General features: G+C 39.8%; 1 protein-coding gene across 3 annotated transcripts in view; it reads left to right on the top strand.

The window, feature by feature from the left end:
* The window catches only part of sox6 (SRY-box transcription factor 6), a 154,742-nt gene that overhangs the window by 88,264 nt on the left and 53,508 nt on the right, over positions 1-12,970 (top strand). For all 3 annotated transcript variants that reach the window (XM_041786049.1, XM_041786059.1, XM_041786038.1), the window contains 2 exons: positions 566-738; positions 2,731-2,799. In XM_041786049.1, coding sequence (XP_041641983.1) covers positions 566-738; positions 2,731-2,799 — 242 coding nt within the window. The remainder of the gene's footprint in view (positions 1-565; positions 739-2,730; positions 2,800-12,970) is intronic.

Genomic DNA, 12,970 nt, shown 5'->3' with positions numbered 1-12,970 from the left:
GCAGCTGAATAATGACAAACTTGTGTGGTGTTGAGTCCAGCACAAACACTGACTCTCAACACTTCCTTTATATCCCCCCTCGGTAGTCTGACATCTCAGTTTGACAGCTCCCCGCAGCTTTTTGTCTGAGTGCTGGGAACAATTCCTTCCTTTTCTTCTAGTGAGAGCTGTGAACAGCAGCTTCAGTAAAACAGACAACTCCAGGCTGTGTGACCTTACCACTTTCTAGTGAATTCCCTGCAGTTGGTTGCTGCCTGTGTGGTTTTCTTTGTGGGAAATATTGTGTACAATACTATAGCACAATATAACACCAGATCAGTGTATGCAGCATGGTCACTTCTCCATATTTAGCTGTGTACAATGATCAAGACCTTCTGCAGACTTTCTTAGAAAAAAATAAACCCTTGTCATATAATACAAGCAACTAGGAAGCCTTTTAATCTACTTTATTCTTCATTTTCTTCTTACAGGTGCACTTTACACATACCTGTATCCTGTGCTCTTAACCTTGTGTTGATCCCTTTCACTCTTGACATTGCTCTCTCTCTCTCTCTTCTACCACCAGGTACTCCAGAGAGCCTGGCAGAAAAGGAGCACCAGCTCTCTACGATGATCACCCAGCTGATCAGCCTGCGAGAACAGCTACTGGCAGCCCACGATGAACAGAAGAAACTCGCCGCCTCACAAATGGAGAAACAGAGGCAGCAAATGGAGTTAGCACGTCAGCAGCAGGAGCAGGTAACTGCTCACTGTTTTCATTTTCACACAGTATTTCTCTTTTTCTACGGCAGGCAACAGCCTTTAATTCACCACCACCATTGCTGTTTTCTCCCCTTTTTTTAGTTAGAACCATCCTCCTTCTATTCTGTTTACTCTATTTCCCCTTATGTATTTATAATCCAACAAGATTAAAACATTTGTAAGACACTGCCACTTTACTCTATTTCATATTAAATTTCACGCCTGAAATATACCAATAAATTCTCAGTCCTCTGCACAAAGTTGGAATAATATTAAATTTAGGAGATGTTATATTTTATATTACCTCAAATCTTTCTGTCATGCTCCCTCGCCCACATTTGTGCTGTGTGGTAGAAAAATGCTATTATGACTTGTACTAACAAATGCTGGGGAAAGTGTTGAATTAAACGTTATATTAAACATGGAAGTCCTCTATATCTTATAAATCGACTCCTATTAGAACAAGACTGGCATTAGATTTGCAGCCTGAATCAGGCCAATGAGCCATATTGTACAAATCAGCAAATTAGCAGAGGCCATGAAGTGTGTTAATGCCTGGGAAGAAATAAGGACACAAACTATCCACACGGGCGACACTTTTATTATCAGCAGCCAGCCTAATGGCTATGAGTCAATTATCAGCGAGGAGTTCACTCAGAGTTTTCTCAGCACACTCTCAGACCTCAGTGTGCTAAATGAACAGATAGAGCGTATACCTTGGAGTGATGCATTTGGTCATAGTACACTAATAATACATTAACAGTATTGATTTCTTTTTCAATCAATCGTGCTCATTTGCAAACTACATTTGATTCTGTAGGCTTTTGTAGACATTGCAGCATAAAATGAACAGTGACGTAAGTGGTTTTATCATTTGATTTGATTTTAAAATGGAAGAATATTAATAAAATGGAAGAGAGAGAGAAAGAGAGAGAGCAGGAGGGTAGAGAGAGGGAGCCCACTGAGAGCTAGAATGTCATCGAGCCATCAAGATACAACACAGTAATTAACTGTTGACACTCGTGAGGAAGCCAGCACAAATTAATCTTGACACATTTGCAGACGACCGATATCTTACAGTGAACACTTTGTAATTATATTTAAAAATGAAAATTAAATGACACTTAAAACTAGGTTGTCATGCTCAATGAAGTGGGCATGTTAGGGAAGGGGGACGCAGGAATGAGAAGGATTGCAGCAGGGCCCTGCTTGTCACTCAGGAGCAGCATGGACCTCTGTCACCCGCACACTGCCTGCAGCAGTTATCTCCATCATAACCACATTTGTCCATCCCGTAAATTATTTATTCTTTTAACCACTGTTTTTGAATTTGCTGTTCAGAGCAGTTTGTTTCATTTTTACTGAAATAACTAGATATATTCTGACAGATTTGCAGCGGTGTGTTGCTTAGATCCTACTCTGTAATAGGGGTCGGCCGATATTGGATTTTCAGGCCAATACTGATATCGATTGTTAGTAGTTTGTGAGACCAATTATCAATACTTGGTACTAATATGCATTTATTATGATGTACAAAAAATGCATGTGGCAAAAGAAAAAAATGCATGATCAAAAAAATAAAGGAAATTAAACAATTTAACCCCAGCTCTATCAGCATGAGGGACAGCACAGCAGGAAAACGCGAAAAGTGATGTCATACTCTCACTGTGTCAGTGGCACTCAGGCTTAAGAACTCATTGGCTGCCATTCATGTGAAATCTAGCCAATCAGATTGTTTTGTATGCAAGACAATTTGTGAGATTTTGGAGAGTGAAACTAAAGCAAGAGGGGAATACACACCTTTGATTGGAGCCAAGTAATGCACTTTTTGATTAGTTTTTTTTTGGCAATTTTCAGTAAAATCAAATGCCAAATATCAGCCTCAATAATCACCCACACTGATAACAGGCGGACCCTTAATTTCTTTCTATTCTTTGTCTGGTTAACCTCAGATCTTTTATTTCCCTCTTTGCTTTTGTTTCCAACCAGATTGCAAGACAACAGCAGCAGCTCCTGCAGCAGCAGCACAAAATCAACCTCCTCCAGCAGCAGATCCAGGTCAGTCAAAGTGTTTCTGTTGCCCCCCTATCAAACATCAGCCTACACCTCTCACTTCTTTTCTAGTCATGATGTTTCTCCATCTTCAGTCTTATTTGTGCACATCTGCAGACATATCTCTTCACTTAGAGACCAAGATCAACTAATTAGGCATTAAAGTTAATATCCTTGCTAACTTCGGTTGTCCTTCCTTCTTATCTGTATTCACTCTTTTTCTTCTATTTCTTGTCTTTTTATCTTTAATTTTTGTGTCACTCTAACATTCATCACTCTCATCAAATGTTAATAGCCTGTTGGTAATTGGGAGGGCTTTAAAATATGGAGGAGAATAATTAGCACATCTTAATGAACAAAAAAAGAGAGGGGTGGGGGGTGGGTGTAACAACAGCTAATGAGTCCTGTTGATGGAGAAGAGCCTGGAGGTGGGGGACATGAAAGAGGCTGGTAAATGCCTCTGAAATGAGACGGTCCCAGACAGGCAACGTGGCATGCTTTCATAACTTAAACTTATATTGTCATTAAAGCAGAATGGCTGACATTGTGTATGTTATTTCTTATAGTTCCTTTTTCCCTTCTGGTTTATATTCATGTACTATTTCCAAATCCAGCTGGACAATATCACTCTTTTAATAAGTATATGTCATCTATTGTGCATATTTTGATACAATACATAGCACTGCATTAAAAGACCACCCAGAAAGCACATAGCCGACCATGGTGAAACAGTTCAAGGTAATCCAGGGTTTGTTACTGGCAGTGGTCAAGGCTGAGAGCCTGTCTGACTGTGTGAAGCTAACGTTATCCTGCTGGGCGTTCTCAGTGTCAGGCACATCCTTCTCCGCTGACCACCTCCTCCTCCACTTGTTCTTTTAACTGACAACTCCCTATCATCTCCTTTCTTTTTACTCTTTTTTTCTTTCCTCTCCAAACATTCACTTACAACTATTTGTCAAGCACTCCTTCATGCAGGTTTTTCTCCAACTACAGAGCATTTTTCCCCTTTGTACAATAGGAAAGGAGAATGGTGCCTTGTTTCATGCCATATCAGTTTGTTCTTAGATAAATGCAAAACTTCAGGCTTCTCATGGCTGTAAACACAACAACCAGATTTAATGCCTTTATCAAGAGCTCTTTTCATGTCAACACGTTCTTGAAAAAGCCACAATCCTGGACCTTTCACTTCAGCAGTGGACTCTATATTGGAAAAAATACTTCCACATTACACTCCACTAAAGAGAGGCACATGACATCCTGTCTAGAAAACACTCTCAAATGAAGTACCTTATACACCACTGAGGGGCTAGTTATACTCATATCATGGAGGGCCCTTTATTGATGCTCATTGAGCATAAGGGCAAAGCCCTAATGCATTTCACTTTTCGAGACTCTTGCTTTCATCACAAAGTTAAAGGCAAATGATACCTGAAAATTCCCCTTGATGCATAGTTTGGAGAGAGGGTGGGGGGTCGAGTGCGTGTGGGATCGTACTTCTAAATATCCATTTCAAACACTTGAACAGAGATACAAGTAAAGTCGTCCCTTGCAGAGTGGAGTTAGGCAGCGTCTCCCTTGACCACATGATAAAAAAATAAATCACATCCACAATTAAACAAAATAGTCTCATGTTTGGACCATCTGTTCCACTGCCCATCTAGAGCATCGTCAAATGATTAACAAGGACTGCTTCAGAAACTTCAAATAGGTCTGATCATGCCCATCCCTGATAATCCCCTATATAAACCTTCAAAGGCTAAACAAGTTCTCCTTCACTTACTGCAAAAAAACAGCCATGGTTACTTAATGAACTAGGAATCAGAGTAAATGTTGTGATAACTCGATGTTTTGCTTGTATGTCATCTAAACAAATGTACAAAAATTTACATGAGTCAGAAGACTATTCCTTATAAAAAGTGAACCCATATAAAAAAAAATTATCTAAGATGATAATGTGTAAAGTTGCTTCATAGAGTAGTGGTGTCTGCTGTGACCTCACTCTCAGAAAGCCCCTGGTTTGCGTCCTGGTTCAGTGAGGTAAACTTCAGCTAACCAAAGGATTATAAGTACCAGCTCATTTCACTTTTTCTAAATGACAACATATACTAACTTTTTGTGGTTAAAACATTTTTTTTTCTTTTTTACACTGAGTGGCTGCAGATGAGTACTCCTCTAGAGTTGGAGGACCAAAGAGAGCAGAAAAAGGAGAGTGAAAGCCAAGTTAGAGAAGCATTTGTTGCCACTCTGTTTTCATTACTGGTGCCTCTTAAAATTGCCCCAGCCATCTTAATATATAACAGCTTTGACTTAATTAGTTCTGTAAACAAGCTCCCAGCCTGTATGTCACAGACTTGCAGCAAAGTGGTGAGCAGTGTTGGGGGATCGAGTTACTCTACTATTAGCATGGAGAGCACTAAACTTTATAGGAGACCCAACCGGCCATCAAAGTCCTTCTGTTTTGGCTTCAGGGAGAAAAACCAAAAGAACGCCCCTTGCTGAGGTCTCGTATTGATGATGTAACTGATCACATCAATGGACATTGTAAACTGTCCAAACAATAAAACCACAGGGACTGAAACTGGAGACTGTTGTTGGCACGCTATATGTGGGAAGTGGATGAAGGGAATCTGTCAGAAAAGTGTAGTTACTGGAGGTTTAGTTAGTGAGGTTAGAAGCAAGGCAGTATAATCAAGCCTCCCTTTTGAATAGCCATCCCTGCTTTTATCCTTTCTCATCATTCCTACAAGAGAGGGAGAGAGATTTAGTCTTTGTCCTTTGGGATTACAATGTCACTTGTTTTAAGATAGCAGATGTTTTGATTGCAGTGTTAGGGGCTTATCAAAAGTTTAAGCTCAAGGCTTTGTGTGTTTTTCTCTCGGCTTGTTTGTATTCCATCACTCCATCCTTTAGTCGCTGAAATCAAGTTGGCACTAATTCAATCTCTGGATGAGATTAACTCTTGAGTTGATTTAGAGGAAAATTTGAAACACCACCAAGATGCACATGACAATTAAACGTATACATCGGCAGAAAAATGCTTCCCAACACGACTGAAAAAAAAAACACAAAATGAGCTGTGATCTGTATTTTCTCCAAGGATAAGATAAGCATCTCTCAGGCTTAATGAGCATTTAAAAAAACTCCCACTTTCTCTTGCTCTACACAGATGAACAGCTAAAGAGCCTCATGTTGATCATCAGTTGACTATCAACTTGGGTTTCTGGCATACTCCTTCAACTGTGCTTTTTAAAAGTGAAAGGAAAGGCATTTTCCAAGAGCTGAAAGGCAAAATAGTGTAGTGAGGTAAGAAAGAAAACAGGTCCTGAAAACATATCCAAATTAAAACTACTCTCAATTTCCGTGCCACAAGCACACGGGTAAAACCCAAGTTCATGATCAAGATGCCAAATCAAGATTTGACTCTGATTCCAGAGGAAACTTCTGGATTTGAAAATGAAGGGGGAAAATCTGTTAGAATAAGGGGTCTGGGGTCCTCCCCAAGGAAGTTAGAATATCCCATACTACATTCCCCAAATTCTGGAGATTATTTATGCTGTAATTTGTGACAGAAAATAAAGATTGGATAAGAACATGTATCCTAAAATTTAAGACCTCTCATTGGTAAAATCAGACTCTTTAAGGCCTTAAAATTCAAACGTATGGTGACTGTCAGGGATTGGCCTCTAAAGGTTGCTTCAGTTATCACATGGCTAACGTCACTCAGATTTTCTTCCACTACACATGTATAGAGGTGTTGGTGTACAGCACACAGGCACACATGGACCTGTGCACTAATACACACATCAAGAGAATAAATGCTGCTGGAAAGGTCAGGGTGAACTTTATCTTCACAAACAGGCTGGAGAAAACAGCTACCAAGATGAAACAGAGAAACACTTTTAATCCAAAGCACTTTATTTAAATTATTTGTCCATTTGAAATAGAACATGTCAGAGATAGGGCAGCTCTATGAAAGCCATTGTCTAAATTACTAATTACATGCTGTTGTAACCTTAAGTCAAGCAGATCATGTCTTTTTTTTAATCTCCCTTTGACCTGACTTAGAACAATACTGACCACATTTAATCTGTCCACCTGAATCACACCTTTAACCTTGTGTCCACAGAGATACACAAACACACACAGAGCGTGTGCATCACTTCCATTTGAGCAAAAGAAAAGAAACAGAGATTAAAGAGAGGAAAAGGCCAGTATATTGTTGTCCACTGCACACTTCAAAGTCTTGGAGGCTTTCTTGCATGTGTCTTTAATGGTGTAAAGAAACAGTGGGGGACATGCAGAGAGTTCAATGTCTGGATGCAAAAGGTCCCAAGATTAAAGATGCAATTAAATTACGGCAGCATTTAGCTTCTTTGAAAGATGGGCTATCTAGTTTTTTTCATTACACAGGCAAATTATTTTTACATATTACAGTTAAACTTTATTTTTTTATGTATAAAAAGGTTGAGAGTAGTGTGTTTAAGTCAGTTGCACATGGATTTCCCATTTACCTCTCTTCCAGAGAGAATCCTCGGGGGGAGCTCTGCAAAAGGGTCTCTGAATTTTATAGCAATGGGGTTTGCACAATTAAACACTTAAACTTTATAAATACACCACATACTTTTTAAATATTGGCATGTTATCAGTTTAAAGGTGAATCTATTGATTGCCTCATCAATAATGTCATCATCTGTCAGTTTATGTGCATTTTGGATCAAATTTGGCAGAAGATGAAGTACTATTGAAACAGTACATGATCTTGGCAGATTTGAATGTTATCTGCTGTGTTTTATAGCATTGGTCAAGCAAGATTTCAGACATCTGCCATGCCTAATAAGTTGTCTATTCTGCAGATATCATCAAGTAGTCTCACTGATTTTTGACAAAACTCCAACTCTTGCCTTATCTGTACCCCTCAAGGACTTTCACATTCTTGTTGTGCTGCCAGTCTAGTCTGAGTCAGCTGTGTGCTGTTTGGGATACTTGGGGTCACGGTCCTGGTCAAACACAAATCATCAAGTCAATGTTAGGGTTTTTTTTGTCACTGAAAGGCAGTGTTCGCCTAATAATTGGCCTTTTTGCCTCATCCTCACGAGCCCCACACTGACTGATGCATCTACCAGAATACTTTGCAACAGCAGCTGTGTTACCATTAATTTGTGGAGCTTTTATCTACAGCGGAGCGTAAAATTTTTGTCATGTGGTGAACAAACAGCTGTCAAACAAGTTTCCTGAGCATAAACACAAACACATTCTTTTAAACTGGTGTTTGTTCTGAGAGCTAAATTGGCTTTTAGCACTACTGGTTTGCATACTCTATTTTGCAATGAAAAGGAACATGCATGTTACCCAATCCAGTGCAGTTATTTAATGAACCGATTCTGTTTGGTTACCAATTTAGAGAAGAAAAGGCTGCACAAATAAAACATTATGGTAAATATTTTAAATCAATCAGATGAGTTTAAATAAACACAGAGCTGTATGGTAATTGCAGAAAAATAATAGGGCTAATTTGTGTATTCTCAGATGCTTTTGTTGTCTTCTCGACACAAATGATTTTCTCAGTTTGAGACTCTTATTAATGCACTGGCAAAAAAGCACAAAAAACAGACATTGTTAAAGAGAATGTGTAAGTCCCCCAATTAGCACAGCTAGATAGGAACTGTTAGTATGATAATAAGAGAATAATAGAGCAGGGCGATGATTATGTGAGTGTGAGTGTGAAGTGTGCGCTGCTGTGTGTACATGAGTGTGTGCTGCTCTCCCTTGTGTTGAAGAGCTCTGTGTTAGCCTGTGCTGGTAGGATTATGTGGGGGCATTAACAGCCCAGTCAGACAGCCTTGGCTCTTGCCCAAGGAGGCTCAGTCCAGCATGTTCATCCTCCATTTAAGGAGACTGTTAGCTGATGAAGATGTGCACATGCAAGACTGAAGATAAAAGAAAGCGGTGACCCAACTCATTAGCCCCTGTGATTTAATATATTGACACTTGGATACAAATAATTCCATTTAGTGGACTCTATTGGCGGGAAGGAGGGGGAGATCAATTTAATTAGTTATGAAATGTGACTTCTTGTCAGGAAGCAGAAGAAATGCTGACGTTAAACAAAGTCATGTGCAATTTCAACAATAAAGCCATCGTGGCCCTGTTAAAAGTTAATGATGCGCAAAAAGGTGTAATAGATACACCCTCAGCATGGCAGTGATGGCTTGCAAATGAAGCTAAGTGGATGAACATTCAGTGTGAATTGCCATTTGCCTGTTAAAACAAATTCTTGCTTAAGGAATTCAAACAGTACATGATGTTTGAATGGTCTGAGGTCTGTGGGTTTTTGGCCAATTAGGACATGATTGTGTCTCCTTTGCCTCTGGATGAAATGCACCATCTCTTTTCTGAAAACTGTGAGGCTATAAGTTGGGGTTCACAGACAGGGCTACAGAGCTGCTTTAAACTAAAAAGATGAATAGATTCTGCTAGATTTAGATTAAAAATATATCGATGGATCTATCCATTTTGACAAAGCATAAGAGCTGATTTCTGTCCTTCTGTTGGGCATCTTTAAACACAGTCAAATGAAACATATGCTTGCTTGTAGTGTCTGTACAAACATCTATCCACTATTGACATAAATTACACAATAAAGCCATGCTTTTGTGTAATTGGCCTTTGTGTTCAGACACCTCAGCAGTTTAAGCAACGATAATTAAGAGCCTCCATCTGAGATGTGCCACATGAATGCCTAGAACGTGTGAACTCACACAGTCTAATTTAAATGAGACACCTGAGGGGTTTATAAAACAGCCATGGGATGGCTTAATATATGGTACAAACTTCAAGCTTTATATCAGATCTTACAGGTGATGGGAATAATCAACACATGACTAAAGATTAACAGGTACACAGGAACCCGGACTTGCCTTTTAAAGGAACAGGGGTGCTAAATAATCCTGATAACTGAACATCGCCTTCACAAACATGTGTGATGAATGAAGCAGGTTTGTGCTGAGGGTGAATTTCACCATACAGCACCTGTTTGGAGCTCACAGCCCCTACACTTTACACCCATTGTACCCCCAACCCTGGTAAGGAAAATATCAGTTAAGGGAGAACACATCCTCCAGTGTGATGTGGATTTAGTTTCCTCTCCCTCTCCATGTTTTCTCTGCTAATGTTAAGCAAACTGTTTTGTCTTTGCATTGGCTTTGCATGGCTATCGTCTTCAGTGGCGGGCACACTTGCCGGGAGAAAGAGCTGCACTAACAGGCTCTACTGTGTACGGGCAGCCGGCAGGGAGAAAGGGGCGCGTGTTTTCTTAGGGCTTGGGTGGCAAAGCAAAGCATTCAACCCAGGGCCAACGAAGAAAGGGAGCTTTTTGTTTTTAGGGCGGAGGAGAGTCCAAGCATTCCCCAACACAACACAATGAATGAGCCATTTTGTCCTCAACAGTTTTACATAGAAGGAGGATTGTAGGAGATTTTGTTTGTTTTTACCAGACTTAGTTCCTTCAAAGTTATATGCATTTCTTTCAAATGTTTCCTTAATAACATCACTAATCCTTGCAGTTAATTTCTAACAACACATCATCTTGATTTGATTGATCTTTCAGTAATGCTTTTGTTTACTTGGGCATTATTAGGTGATGATATCTGAGCATGTTTGAAAGTCTCAGTGCATTTGTGTCTGCGGCTGCTCCTGAAAGGCCTCCTCTCTGTTGAACAACAGAATAGGCTCTGTTGTTGTTCTGTGGCCCCAGCAGCTGGGAGGTAAAAGTGAAGACAGAGTCTCAGTCAATGATGAGAGGACAGGACAGAGGGGGAAGTCCAGCCACAATGTGGACAATAACATCACACAAATAGGGGATGTTCTGCTGTTTGGGTCAGACAAAAAAAAAAAAACTTCTTTTAGTAAGTTTTCACTGCAAAAGGTTTCACACATTTGTACATTGTTGAAGAGCAGTAACAGCAATATATTGAAATATCATAATGCAATGCAAATTTAAAGGGAAACTTATTTCTAACGCTTATTCTAGAAATACTGAACAGTCAAGATTGTAACAGCAGCTGTTTAGGTCTGGTTACTAGGTATGTTCTTTAGAACCTCACTCGGTCCCCTGCTGTGAGGGTCAGAGGCATTTCACTTATTCCCTTATCCATACAGTGAGGTTAAATCTGCAGCATACTGATGCCAGCTACAAGCCCACTTGTGGGTTTGTTTGTGTCTGTTCTCTTCTATCCCATCATATCACATGCTGTTTGAGGAAGTCCCTGCAGATTTGACCAGTTTACTATGAGCTTTAATTTTACAGCCAGGCCTTGAAACAGGAAAAGCTTCCCCCAAAAAGAATGATATTCTTTAGAGGCATATGACTACATTTTCAGTTTGAATGATCTGTATGAATGCAATGTAATGCAAAAAGGTGGGCAGTACATCTTTAAATCTAAGTATCAGAACCATACACTAACATTTCACTAGTTTATCCGGCTCACATCCCAATAAACAAACACTTATTATGATATGAGCCAAAGACACCAGCAAAATGTTAGTGGTCTGTCCTCCATAACTTGCATTAAATGTATTGTCTGCCGGCAAAAGTGCTTCTGTTTTATTAAATCTAAAGACATAAATTTGTGCTTTTACTGTGCTTAAGGTTTTATCAATCTAATATATGAAGTTTAATGCTATCCAAAGCTTTGGCATGGAAATACCTCTGAGGCTTGAAACAGAAGAACATACCTGAAGCTTTACTTTGATTTTTGCTTTTTTATATGTGAAATTTAATTCAAGAGTCAGAAGAACTTGCTGTATTTATGCAATGCAATTAATACAAATCAAACTATACATTTAAAATAAGCCGCTTTTAATAGCCTGCAAGTAATAAATCTTCCTAAACAACTGCAGAGCTGATTTTTGCTTTGTGCTCTTGCTAATTCTGTCAGCCAATTTGGCAATTTTCAACCTTATTGAGGGAGGGCTTTTATTTTGCCATCTTAAAGATTTAACAATGAAAGTGCATCAAATGAGACCAGTGTGTCAAAATACTGTAAATGTCGCTGGTGTTTGAAAGTAAAAGGTAGCCTGCAGTTTAAGCATGAATTTTCAGGATCTAAGGAGGAGCAATGAGATGGAGGAGGGCTGGAGCAGAAGGATTTGGGGTCAGAGGGTTGGACTAACTTGCTTTCAAGCCTCCATCGACTTAATATTGGGATGGCTGTTTTCCAAAAGGGCTTGTTTTACTGTGTAAGGAATTAGTGGAACAAGAAGTCATTTATTGGTTATTCCCTCTGGATGGCCTGACTTTACCCAAGTGTCTGGATTTGCTGCACTTTATCCTGAACAGCACTCAGTGTAACACACACACAAGCATGACTGATGTGCTGCGTTACACTCAACCCTGAGCAAACAGCACCTGCATTCACAGTTTAAATTGTATCTGACAATTGAAGGAAAATATTATGGGTTGTTTTTTTCCAAATTGGTGCTTGTACACTGTTGATCTTTGGCTTCAGAGCTCAGTCTTTGACTTCAGTAGGAAAGGGTGCTATTCAAGGATTTCAGATGCAGGAAGAGAGTGAGGAGAAAGGTCAGGGAATTGACCGAGACAAGGGACCTTTGTTGGTGACCCTCGCCAATGTATTTTCCCTTCCCATTCAGAAGGAGCAGGAATAATGTGTGCTCTGAAGTCTACTGAGTGGGAATATGAAGACTCTGACTCAAAGGCTGAGGAGGTCTGGAGCATCAAAGTCTTGTTCAAATCTATTGATCCATTTGTCTGATTACCATTAGCTGCAGACAAATCCAAACATCTCTGTTCGATCAATGTATGTGTCTGCCTTGTGATGTAACTGTTCAGCTGTAGAATAACCAGCTGACCTGTAGATAAGGAGTGATGTGTGTTTAAAAATTGTTGATTGTTTCATAGAGGAATAAAACCTGAGGTGATAGAGAGATCCAACTGGCCTGGAGTGCTTCAACTGAGTGATTTTCCTCCTGGTTAGGCTCTAGTATGATGTACACCCAGCGGGTGTTAAACATATCCTGCTGCCTAGTGTCAGTTTTACTGTGTGCTGCTGCTGTTATTGGGATGGAGCCAGGCTTACCAGCTACCTCGAGCTCACTTTCTCTTTAAATGGATCACAAAAGGTGATTTTGACGTGCTCAGTGGAGAGCAGGAAAGTGT

Source organism: Cheilinus undulatus, linkage group 1 (assembly GCF_018320785.1).
Source record: "Cheilinus undulatus linkage group 1, ASM1832078v1, whole genome shotgun sequence".
Classification (NCBI taxonomy): Eukaryota; Metazoa; Chordata; class Actinopteri; order Labriformes; family Labridae; genus Cheilinus; species Cheilinus undulatus.
Note: the sequence above shows the minus strand (reverse complement) of the source record. Positions and strands in the feature narration are given on the sequence as shown.